Genomic DNA, 13,582 nt, shown 5'->3' with positions numbered 1-13,582 from the left:
AGTATCTTTAAAAAGACAGGCTACAAGGAATGATTGGACAGGTGAAGAGAACAGAAAAAAAAGTTCAGAGACAAATAAAACTACCTGTTAGTGATTTAGATTTTATTTGTCTTAAATAGGCCGTTTCTAAAACATCTTTTAAATGAAATCCCCTGAAGGAAATACTTTTCTATTTTCCTTACATTATTTTCAGTTTACAAGTATTAGTTTTCCTGTTACTGCAATGTTGCAGTTTTTCCACTAGAGGGAGAAAAGCATATAGTAATAAGCTTATTTTAACTAAACTATTATGAATCTAAAGAGGAATGCCATACTTAGTTTTATTTTTAATTTTTATTCCTTTCCCTTTCTTTTTTCCTGTCACTCTTTCCTTTACACAATAATTTAGTAACTGAGTAACTTTAATAGAATGAGTCTGGTTTGGGGGCTGGTTTTACTGTTGGGAAATATATGTGTGTAGAAGGGAATGTTAAAACTCTTTACTGTTTTAATTTTTAATATTTAACACAGTGTTTACATATAGTGTCACTGACAGTAGGGGATATAGTTAAAATGTGTGCACGGATGTGTTTTTAATCCCCCTTTTTTTTCTATTGATGCTGTTAAGGTTCTATAACTTTCTTCTGCTTATTTGATGTTAGAAAATGCCTTTCAGTTAAAATGTGCTTGCAGAATATGTCCATGAGCCTTCTGTGTTTAAAAACTTTCTTTTCCGTTTATTTCCTGCTGAATTACTTCAGAAGCCTCAAGCTTTTGTGTGTCTCTGCTTTACTCTGAATCCTTCCTGAACAGTTTTTGAATCAGAGAGGAAGTACAATGTGACCTTTAACCCTCAGAAGCAGGAAGCGTACAGAACACAGAAAAGGATGACTTTTAAATGCTGTAGCTTTTAAAATATTTCTCAGTATTAAGACAAACTGTAAATAGTGCAATTTAATATAATAGTAATTCATCAGACTTCTGAATGGCTTATTTTAGCTATATACACCTGTGGGGAACAAGTGAAATGAAACACAAAGGGTACATACTTGATGTGGGATATATTGAGGTGTTCTCATTAAACCTCAAACACATTACATAAATATACACTTAATAGTTGAGTAGAAATTTGTGTTAAATGCTTTTAGCATTACTACTGAGTGTCCTATTCCCTCTGTAGCTGGTATACTGATTTTTAATGTAATTGTGAAGTTTATAATGAGTATTATTCCTAGTTGAAGCATTTGTTCATACTAGATAATGCTGCAGTGCCACTTTATTAGTCAGAATACTCAAATAATTATTTTATATGGGGAATAGTGGAATAACATAAGTTGGAAAACACATACATTTCATTAAGATAACCTATATTTTTGCATAAATGCAGATGTTAGCAGTCTGCTTTATAATTCAGCCTTGTTAGATAACGAATATGAATGCAAATTGCCAAAATCTATGCAGGCTGTTTTCACAAGCTTCTAGTCTATGTGAGAGATTATATGAGAATTTACAATCAATTATGAGGTTTTTGAGGTGAATGTGGCGGAAATGTAAGTAATTTACATAGGCAAAATGTTAATATAGGTACTGGTTCATAATCCTTTTACAAAGTGTAATAAATACAGATCATCTGTTTGTTATACAATGTTGTTCATATAGGACACGAGTGTTATTCTGGTTAAATTATAGGCACACATACCTTAAAAGACATTATTTATTCATAACATAGTTTCTTAATTCATATAAATATTTTTAGTATTAAGAAAAGTCTAAGCATATCTTCAATATGATAGGTAATATATAAAGAAATGTTATGTATAATTAATACTAATTATTATACATGAATAATTATTTAAATTTCTTCTATTTGATCGGTCTTATTATATAGTAACCTTGTGTAGTTTCTTGGTTTGTTATTTTGTAATTTAACATCTTTTTAAAAAGTGTAAAATTTTTTTTAGAAAATTTAGTTATGCACATAGAAGTAGTAGCAACAATGTGATTGGTTGTATTATGGTACTGTTAGTAAGCAGCTTGTATGAACCTTTCAGCAAACCATCTTACTTTATTTCATGTTGGAGGTTAAAAATGTTTTTAATTCTGAAATTTTCACATCATCCTTATTATGTCTGTCCATAGCAAGTTGTTCTTTTGTTAGCATAATGCTTAATGCACTAAATCATTTCATAGTAGTTTCTATACCTATTGTTCCAATAGATTCCAGCATATAAATGCTTTTCATTAAATATAAATGGGTTAAATAACCCTTCAAAGAGGGCTTTAATAAGTATTTTACTCTACATAAAGCAAACATTATTTTTCTACAGGACACTCATTTATTGACTAAAGATTTAAATAGATTGTTGTTAAAAGATTATTCAGTTTTAACTGGCTCTCAGTTTGGTTCAAGAAGAAAAGTTGTTCTTATTCTCCGGAAAAAAAAGTCAGATCTACCTAAAATAGTGGATTCCTATTCAGACAAGAATGCTATTCTGGGATTGGTGGTAATAGAAACTGATAAAAATACTATACCCTTATAAATACCTGTTGGATCCCTGGGATTGGTTCTAAAACAGTAAAGAAATACATAGATATTATAACACTATACTCTAAAGGAGAAATAACACTATACTCTAAAGGAGAAATGTTGACAGCTGGTGATTTTAACTGCATCCTATCAAAGACACTACATTGTTAAACAAATCAGGCTATCTTCAGTAGTGAAATATTTAAATCATTATATTAATTCAATGTATATGAGAGATATATCAAATTTAAAACTAGATGTTTTTAAAATATGCTTTAATGAATGGTTATTAAAAGAGATAAATCAATTTGTGGAATCTAACAACAAAGGTGAGGTCACTGATGTCATACTATGGAAAACATTAAAAGCTTACTTATATGATAAAGTAAAGAACTGGTGTATTTGTAAAAGAAAGGAATGGGATAAAGAGTTAAATGCTCTCCACGCGGAAATTTATAAATGAAACCTTAAACCCAATGATAAAGCTGCAAGCACACAGTTGAAAAGTCTAAATCAGAAATCTTACACCATATGATTTCCATTAATCTAGGAATAAATTAATTTATAGTCATATTCAATAAACCCAAAGAACCTTTATAGAATAGATATTGGGTTGAAAAAACATGAATAAAATAAACCATATCAAGGAGATTGTTTATAAAGAATGGGATAAGACTATGAAAGCTATGGATCTGAAAGATATATTACAATGTTTTAGCAAATATTAAGAAGAAATTAATAAAAGAAAGTCAAACCTTAGTAACAGCAACTTATTGTATATTTTTTAAAGAAAACATGCATAATAAACTATCAAAAGAACAGAAGAGCAGGATTGATAAGTCTTTTTCTTTTAAGGAATTAAAAGACCAAATTAAAAATATTAAAACAATAAAGCACCAGGTATGGATGGAATAATTCCAAAGCTATATAAACTTTTTACCAGATAATATTTTAAAAATTGTATTAAATGCCTTTGAAGTACTTAAGACTATATCTAATATTTTCATATCATGGACATATTCTATTATCACACTGATTTAAAATCAGATAAGGACCCTGCTCTATGTTCTTCTTATAGAAGTATATCACTTTTAACTGTAGACTACAGGATTTTCATGTCTATATTAGCAAAAAGATTAAATCAAATGCTCAGTGGTTTAGTAAATGAAGATCAGACTGGGTTTATAGTTAATAGGGAAGTTCAAGATAATATAATAAGACTCTTTTCTTTGATATGGCAAACAAAAAATAGTTATCCATAATAAGCTTAGATATGGATAAAGCTTTTGACTCTGTGAATTGGTCATACTTGTTCAGAGTACTAAATGACTATAGCTTTTTCACTGATTTCATAAAGTTAATTAGAAAGCTTTATGACAACTCAATTTCTTTTGTCAAAATAGGCCCCTTTGTAGCTAGCCTCTGTGATATCTTAAAAGGTACCAAACAGGGATGCCCTTTATCCCCTTTCCTATTTGCACTTATTATGCTGTCATTTGCTAACTATGTAAGATCTAACGTGAAATTTAAAGGCTTTAAAATAAATGAAAAATTTTCTTCTAAAATTCATCTTTTTGCTGATGACATTCTGGATATTAATGGCAATATTGAACTCTCCTTGAATCATATAGTTAGCACTATGGACTATTTTGAAAAGGATTCAGGCCAGAAATGTAATCACTATAAAAAAAAAACTTGCTTATAAAAAAGGGATAACCACTAAGTTAAACTCTTACAAAAAACATGGCTGGGACAATTTACAGTTAAAATACTTAGGAATTACTATTGAGAAGAATAATAAAAAATATATTTTAATTAACTACCAAAACCTAATTGATACAATATCCAAATTAACAGACAATTGGAATAAATTATTTTTCACATTTGAGGATAGACTTACATTGACCAAAATGATAATTTTACCAAAAATCTTATTCTTAGTCAGTCATTAATTCTCCCCCTTCTAAAAAGTAAATAAAAAATAAACTATATTTTACTAAAGTTCTTATGGTGTCCCAAAAAAGCAAGAATTTCCTTAGACTGGCACATCAAAAGTTAGGAAGAGGGAGGCATTAGTTTCCCCACTATTGACTTATATTATAACTAGATAACTAATAAGGTAATACCCCAGTGGCTTGACTCCTATTATGCTTCCTGTTGGAAATCAATACATGAAAATATAGTAATAGTTAATAAATCTATAATACAAACTTATACAAATTTGGACATCAATACCTTTTTGGGGTTTTAAAGGACTATATATTAAATGAAAAGCATAGGTTTATTCCCTACTCTTTTATAAATCAAGTTCTGTTAATATTCAAGAGATTTATGAATATGAATTATCTAATCAAAGATCTACTAATAACATTATTTCCTATAGCTTTCACAAATGAATGCTTAATATATTTTAATACAAGGAAAATATTTGAGTTAAAACATAGTAATTTAATTTATTGGCATCAATTTCTGAATGGGAATAAAATGCACTCAGCTGATTATCTGATTGCCAGATACAGTCTATTAAATAGTAGTTGGTTAGATATACAAGTATGTAAGGAATATAGTCAGACAAATATAAAATAGCATTAGACATACAAACTAAAACTATGCCAATATAATAAATAATAATCCATCTGAAGGTAAGTCATACTTGTCAATCATACATAAGACTATTAGAGTTTAATTTGCTCCCCCCCTGAATTTTCACTCTGGAATTACTCGACAAAAATAAACAAAAGAGAATTTTCTGAGAAAAGTAAGAAACTATCCTTACAATCTGCAGGAAAATCAATGTCTTCTCTATACTGGAAGATTTATACATGGAAATTTTTACACATAGTTGCTCTAACACCCCACAAAATTGCTGTTATATAAAAATCAGAACAAATAAAATGCTGGAGATGCAATGAAACCCTTGATGCAGATCGGGTTCATATAATAGAATGCAACATAATGTCATCTTTCTGGACTGATTTTAGAGGCTTTTGCCAAGCATTGTGGTCAGATAATTGTACTATTACACATTCCATGATTTTGTTCAATGAGCCAATTCCAGGCGTTATTCCAGTATCACAAATACCTCTTCTCTGGTCTGTCCTAGCTATTGTTATTTAAATTATAACTGAAAACTGGAAATGAAAAACTACCCTTCTCTCTTTTACTAGTGAATTTATCCTTCTAGCCAAATCTGTTGTAAAAATGAATTATTCACTATAAAATGAGAACTAGAAATGTAACTCATCAATACATAGCCTGGCAGAAATGTAATGATCTAGTAGAAAAGTACTAATTGTTTTATGTATATAATTATTGTTATGGACTTTTGTATACAGTTTTGTTTTATTTTGTTTCAGATTGTTGAATTATGGTTGGAATATGTAAAATCAAATAAATCTTTTTAAAAAAAGAGACTTGAGTATGGAAGAAGAGCAACATGGGTAGTATATATCAGTTATACTGCACTAGAAAATAAAAATTTTCTCTTTGAATGGTATGTTCAGAAAACAGCATGAAAGTGGATTAGTTAAAACTTTATATGGCAATGTCCAGATATATTTAACTGTAATGCCATGGATCACTTTAACTATCCAATCAGTGGCTAGGGATACCCATGATAAAATTTACTATAACTCTTAGGAGTTAGACCCAGCCACTGATCCAGGCATACCTCTCAACTGTACAAATTTATGCAGAGTATCCAGATTTTTGCCTCATATTTTTGGTCTGTTTTTCATAAAATTGTGGTTTTCTGGCAAATTGGCTCAATAAGAATTAAAACTCAAATAGCACCCTGGCTAACAACAGACACCAAAACCAAAATAACAACTAGAGACAAAGCGTGGGATAAATGGCGCACTACCAAACTACCCCTAGATCGTATCAAATTCCAACAACTTAGAAATGAGACTAAAAAAGCCATCATACTAGATAAGAAAAATTACTTCTACAATCTGCAACATAAACATCAGAATAACCCTCAAAAGTACTGGGCAGGCATAAATAAACTTCTCCAACCAGGCAAATCCACTACACTGACCCCAGGAACATTATCTGACAAGAGCCAAGAAGATATAGCCAAATCATTCAATACTTTCTTCACAGAAACCATCCAGTCACTAGCTAACCAACTTTCTCCTTCCCACACTTCTATAAACACTATACCCGACTCACCACTCTCTTTTAACTTCCAGCCAGTGTCCACATCCTTTATCAGATCCCTTTTGAAAAAACTGAAGCCAACCACCCTTTCAGCCGATCTTCTGCCGGCTGAATACCTGCAAATTGCTGCAGATGTCATAGCCTACCCTATCTCAATCCTAATTAACAGAACCATAACCGAGGCCTCAATCCCCTCAATTTGGAAAATATCCTATGTTATTCCACTCCACAAAGGAGGTTCATCCACAGAACTATCCAACTATAGACCTATAGCCATACTATCACCACTTGCCAAAATTATGGAAAAGTGCATGCACAACCAACTAATGCTCTATCTAACCCAAAATAAACTACTCACAGACTCTCAACATGGATTCAGACCCCATCATAGTACAACCACTGCCCTCCTCTCTTTCATTGAAAACATTAATCTTAACTGGAATAATAAAAAAATATCCTCCGCTCTCTTCCTGGACCTATCGAAAGCCATCAATATGGTAAACCATCAGCTACTTCTATATACTTTAAAAACCCTGTATCTAGATACTCCAGCCCTTGACTGGTTTCAAGCTTACCTCACTGGGAGACAACAAGCAGTAATGTGGCAAAACAAGCTCTCCTGCCTACTACCAAATACCATAGGAGTTCCTCAAGGTTCCATATTAGGACCTCTCCTCTTTTCAGTCTTCATAAACGACATCCAAACAGTCATCCCTGAAGCAACCTGCATTCAATATGCAGATGACTCGACTATAATATGTTCCAATGCCTCTCTTGCAAATCTACTAACTACCACCCAACATAGCTTCACCAAAGTCGAAAACTGGCTTGCCAACCATCTCCTGATCTTAAATCCAAACAAAACCAAGTTACTTCTCTTCTACCCAACCAATAGATCTCCGACTGAAAACTTCACTATAAAATCCAATAATGGGACCATCATCTCCCCAGACACCTATACAAAGCTATTAGGAGTAAACATTGACAATAAACTCAGATTTTATATACATATCAACCAAGCCATTAAGTCAGTCAACAAGAAACTTGGGACCCTATATAGAATTAAAGCCTTCCTTACCCCGAATGCCAGGGCAGCCACAGCCCGTTCACACCTTCTCTCTACCCTACTATATGCCTCTCCTGTCCTCACTCACCTTAACAAATCTGATCTGGCCAAGCTCTCATCCTGCTATAATCACATTGCCAGGTTCGTTACAGGCCTACCCTACAGAACACACCACTGTACTAACCTGAAAAAGCTTGGATGGATAGAATTCCCACACCTTCTTCACCAGTCCCAACTCATAGAGGCCTTCAAAATCCTTAAACAACCTGAGAATACCCCAGCACTAAAAAACTTAATGACTCCCTACTCCAATCTAAGCTGCCTTCACTCAGCAAACAGACTCCTTGTCCAAACAACTAAATCTCTCAACCTAGGTGGTGACGTGCTATTTGCCAACACCAAATATGGCAAAATATGGAACTCTCTCCCAAATAACATCATGCTTGCAACTTCTCTAAGGCAATTCAAAAATAGTCTAAAACTCCACTTCAAGTCACACTGGCTATGTCCTTGCTCAAACCCAGACTAGCTCTGTGCCATTAACTAAAACATAAACAACTAGCTAAGATGATAAGTACTTTGTATACTGTGATAAAGAAATATGTATCCTGTCTAACTCTATGTCATTATACTGCCTACCATCCTTGCTAATATGTTATTAATGTTACATTTGTAGTAATCTCAGAAATAGTAATGGCAGTCTTGTACTTGTATGTAAATAGCCTATGTTTTTGTTAAGTTCTTTCAGCTCATTTACTGTACCTAATTATCAGTGTAACTCTGTTGGAGCTTTTCTCCCCGGGCCTCCGCTGAAAAAGGACATGTATCCAGTCAGACCATCCCGGTTAACAAATGTAAAATAAAATAAATAAAATACTAAATAAATTATTGGCAAGTTATTAAATACTGAAGACAGAAAATAATTACAGAAATTTAAGTTTCAAACTTCATACCTTTCAGAAAATTCATGCCAAAGCAAACCTGTTATTCTATCAACCTTCTAAGTTTGTTAGCACAATATTTAAAAACTATTCCTATTTTTAGGCCTTTGTCACACCATGCCTTCTCAACCTGACAGACTTCTTTGAGTCTGTCACCAGAGCTGTGGATGAGGGCAAGGTAGTTCACACAGCCTACCTAGATCTTGCCAAGGCCTTCAACACCATCCCTCACTCAGGAATCATAGATAGATTCACTTTAGTGACAAACCCCTATGTAATAAAATAGGTTGCCAACTGGCTCACTGATAGAATCCACACTGTGAAAGTAGTGGACTCCAAATCTGACTACTGACTAGTTACAAGCAGAGTCCCACAGGGCTCGGTCCTAGGTCCTCTCCTGTTTGGCATCTACTTCTCTAAAGTTCAAGACAACACAGAGGGACTCTGGCTGACCAAGTTCACAGATGATTACAAACTGGGAGCAATTATTGATTCTCCAACTGATGTAGACATTCTACAAAAAGGCCTCACTGACACCAGTGACTGGTGCCAGAACCATGGCATTAAGCTCAATGCCAAAAAGTGGATTGTCATTCCCTCTGGGAAAAATTCGGTGCCCATGAACTACCACATTGGCGGTAGTCCACTAAACACCGAAGGTGTGATAAGAGACCTGGGGACACAGGTTAACAGCAACCTCTCCTTTGATAGCCACATTGCCACTGTAGTCAGAAAGTCCTTCTACATGGCACATCTCATTACAAAAGGTTTCTCATCCAGGAAGAAAGAGGCCATAATCCCTCTCTACTCATCCCTCATTAGACCTATTACAGAATACAATGCCCCATTTGGTATGTACCTCACTAGACACCTATAACAACTGGAAAGGACACAAAAATACCTCACTAAGAGAATCTTAGGCCTTAGACACATGCCCTACACAGACAGACTCAAAAAACTCCAGCTATACTCTGTCTCTTATCACCTACTTAGTAGCAATCTCTGCTTGACTTACAAAGCCATGTCTGACCCAGAGCTGCTAAATATGCTACACCTAAAGAAATCCCAGTCCCTCTGTGCCACACGCTCCAGGGACCTTAACCTTATTACCACAATAAACAGAACATGCTGGTTCCTAACCCACAGACTTCCCATACTCTGAAACAACCTTCCCATTCACATCAAGCAGAGCACTTCACTGGCCCTCTCTAAGAGAAATCTTGATGAGTGGGTAGGTAATAGGAAGTTCACCCAGGGATAACTTCAGTGGCCTTGTTTGACAGAGGCACTGGGGACTAACACTGGGTGGCATGATGCCAGGGAATCTTCTTGGGCTAGGCTTATATAGGCTCCAGGCCTATTAGCCTAGTACACACCTATGAACCTATGAACATGAGATATGTCTCACTCTGGTGGAGTTGGCTAAATGGAGGCTGGTGATCATATATACATTTACAAACTTAGAATATAATCTTTGAGACTAATTTGTTAAATATTTTTTTCCTGGAGACAAGTGATGCAGAAGATTCAACAGTGTAATCTTCCTAACTGAGATCATATTGTGGAGACATCTTATTGATGCTGGACATCTACAAGGAAAATGCAAATGATTTTGGTCACTGGAAGTTACCAATTTCTAGATGCTTTAACAGTAAGCTGGATATAGCTAGAATGGAATACAGCAAGCTGATGCAACTGACTTTAAGGAGTGAAGAGCAGAATTCATTCTTATATACAGAATTACTCTGACTGGAGTAGGTACCTGACCCTGGTGTTGTAGGATATAAAGGGATCCCATGACATGAGGCACTGTAGGAATCTGGTGGTGCATGTAGGACACAAAGGTATCCCGTGCCATGAGGCACTGTAGGAATCTGGTGGCACATGTAAGACACAAAGGGATCCCATGACATAAGGCACTGTAGGAATCTGGTGGTACATGTAGGACACAAAAGGATCCTGTGACAACATCATTGTAAGAATCTGGTGGTACACGTAGGACACAAAGGAATCCCAGATAACATGAGGCACTGCAGGAATCTGGTGGTGCATGTAGGACACAAAGGGATCCTGTGACATGAGGCGCTGTAGGAATCTGGTGGTACATGTAGGACACAAAGGTATCCCGTGACATGAGGCACTGTAGGAATCTGGTGGTACATGTAGGACACAAAGGGATCCTGTGACATACGGCACTGTAGGAATCTGGTGGTACATGTAGGACACAAAAGGATCCTGTGACATCATCACTGTAAGAATCTAGTGGTACATGTAGGACACAAAGGAATCCCAGATGACATGAGGCACTGTAGGAATCTGGTGGTACATGTAGGACACAAAGAGATCCCATGACATGAGGCACTGTAGGAATTTGGTGGTACATGTAGGACACAAAGGGATCCCGTGACATGAGGCACTGTATACAAAAGGACTGAGGTGTGCTTTATCTGCTAATATGTGATTGTTTTCCTTTTTTTTTCTGTTTCTGTAACAAAATTACATTTCAATAACAGCATACTGGACATGGATCCACACAGGAAGTTAGTTGAGCTTGATATGAAGTTATGCCAGTCTAGGCCAAATGCATACTGTGTATTGAAAGAAAGGACCTTTAACAGAATACTGTATGTGCACCATGTTGTAAAAAAACATGTTTTGCTGAGTGTCAATAGATTATGCTTGTGAGGGCAGTACATAAATGAGAGGAAATATAAGTTTCTTCATGGCAGAATACCTCTACAAATACATCACTCTTCCTACATTTCATAGCAAACCACAAACTGATTATTACTTCTCAGCAAATATAGAAAGCATATGAGTTTTAAGGCAAAATGTATATTGTGCTGCATAGTGACAGCATTTCACTTGTTTTCTCTTATACACTCCAAGGAATATGTACTTTTGTCCTCATTCCAGCTGAAGTAAACATACACAAATGACATGCAGATGGCCCTTATGTACAGTTGTTTTCCTGTTATGACACTAGAATGACTTATAAAGAATATGCTCATCAACATGACATTGGTTTTGTCAGTGGCAGGTGCACTTACGTTTTTCACTAGAGCTTGCTGGAGGAATTGAAGGTCTGGATTTGTCATAGGCGGTAAAGCTCTGACTGCGCCTGTTGCTAGCACTGACAGAAACATGAGTTTTGGTCTCAGTGGCTGCAGCAGCCCCCCTTGTGCTGGGACCTGGAAGTCTAAAATTCAAAATAAGGAAAATTAAAATTATAATGAGCTCAACAGGATGAAAACAGGTATAAAGGAAAACATGTGGTTATCACATTCGATGAAATGCAGAGTGGTAAGGACTTAATTCAGATTCAGGCAGTAAATGAGCAGGTCTTCACAGATTCATGCAACTCTTGGACCAGTTTAAAGTGAAGTAACTTGTTTTAAAACATTTTTTGTTAAAACCCAGTAGTTAAAATAAATCAAGGAAGAATACATCCAAAATGGATTTTTAGATGTATGGACATAGGTTGATCTTGTAAAAACAAGTCTTTCAACTCTAAAAATTGCAAGGTGGATTAATTAAAGGTACATGGACATAATTTTTTTTTTTCAAATCTGAAAATTACAAGTTATGTACTTGAAAGGACTATTCTACAAATAAAAATGTGTAACTCTTCCTTACAGGGAGTGAAGCTTTCCACATCCACCCACCCCTCTGCCCTCTGCTTATTAAATATAATCAGTACTGAAGTCACTGTGTATCCAGTAGAGGTATGCGACAACTTCAGGGGTTTAGCAGCTCTCATAATAAGATGTGATAAATCTACAGTTGCAAGAAAGGTCATTGTAAAATATGTTCAGTTCCCTACTGTAACAGTGTGTCTGTTCTCACCTTATGATGTGTCACAGTACTGTAAAACTGAGCTGTAACAGGTTTATACGTGAATACTGGGCTAACTGTCCTGAAGGGCCATTTTAAGCGTACCTAATAACCCATGTTGAGAATCAAACTCTGTATCTTGTGCCTATGAGGCAAAGACTTTAACCATTATGCCAAACCTCCCATCCCTTAAATGACTGTAACATAGCACCTACCACATATACGTCAGTTGACTAATGTTAGAATCGAACACCATACCTGTGCAGGTATACAAGCTGGATTCCATTACCTGTGTAGGTATGCAAGCTGGATTCCATATAATGTAAGACTAGCACGCCGCAATAGATGTAAACAGCACTGATACAATCAGAGAATCATTACAGTGTACATAGTATTGTTTCTTTATGAGTGACATGGATATTCTTGTATTAGCTAGAGAGGCTTCCCACAGAAATTGCTGTTAATGAATAATTACTCTACTAAAATTACCACATTACAAAATTTGTTACTTGACTGCATTAAATATTATACCTTGCAGCATTTCTTACTGGGCTTCTGCTAAAATGGGTATCTGTGCTCAGTCAGACTTTCCCAGTAAGCATGTCAATAAACAGATACATAAATAAATAAGTAAAGAAAGAAAGAAAGAAAGAAAGAAGTATAAACTGAGGGTTACGGCCCAGTTAACCACAAAAGGTGGCATCTTGTGGCAGGGGGAGTTTTTGTCTGAGAAAATGGTTCTGTGGAGTGTCCTGCATCAAAGGAGAAGACATTCCAGGACAACATGAAGATCTTCAGATAATTTCCACTTGGAATCCAGGAAAAAGAAAGCTGGCTAAAAGCATCTCTGGACTGTTAAACCTGGCATGACAAACTGATTTTTTCCTTTTTCTTGGTGGGACTAATAGATAAATTATTTTATATAGTTTAAGTTGCTTCACCTATATATACATGAACAGTCTGCATCAGAAGTTACTTCCCTTCAACAGCCATTCATTATTTCACTGACTAGTGGTCCCTATTGCATTACTTTATATAACACTGGTGGATGCAGTGGGCAGCATATTTGGCACA

At 35.2% G+C, this 13,582-nt stretch overlaps 1 protein-coding gene across 1 annotated transcript in view; it reads right to left on the bottom strand.

Annotated features, from left to right (window-relative positions):
- LOC122810494 (neuron navigator 2-like) overlaps positions 1 to 13,582 on the bottom strand; it is a 2,968,645-nt gene that overhangs the window by 2,365,312 nt on the left and 589,751 nt on the right. The window contains exon 10 of the mRNA XM_044082075.1: positions 11,725 to 11,873. Coding sequence (XP_043938010.1) covers positions 11,725 to 11,873 — 149 coding nt within the window. The remainder of the gene's footprint in view (positions 1 to 11,724; positions 11,874 to 13,582) is intronic.

This window comes from Protopterus annectens, chromosome 9.part0 (assembly GCF_019279795.1).
Source record: "Protopterus annectens isolate FY-2018-M chromosome 9.part0, PAN1.0, whole genome shotgun sequence".
Lineage (NCBI taxonomy): Eukaryota > Metazoa > Chordata > Ceratodontiformes > Protopteridae > Protopterus > Protopterus annectens.
The sequence above is the reverse complement of the archived record's forward strand: the minus strand, read 5'-3'. Positions and strand labels throughout refer to the sequence as shown.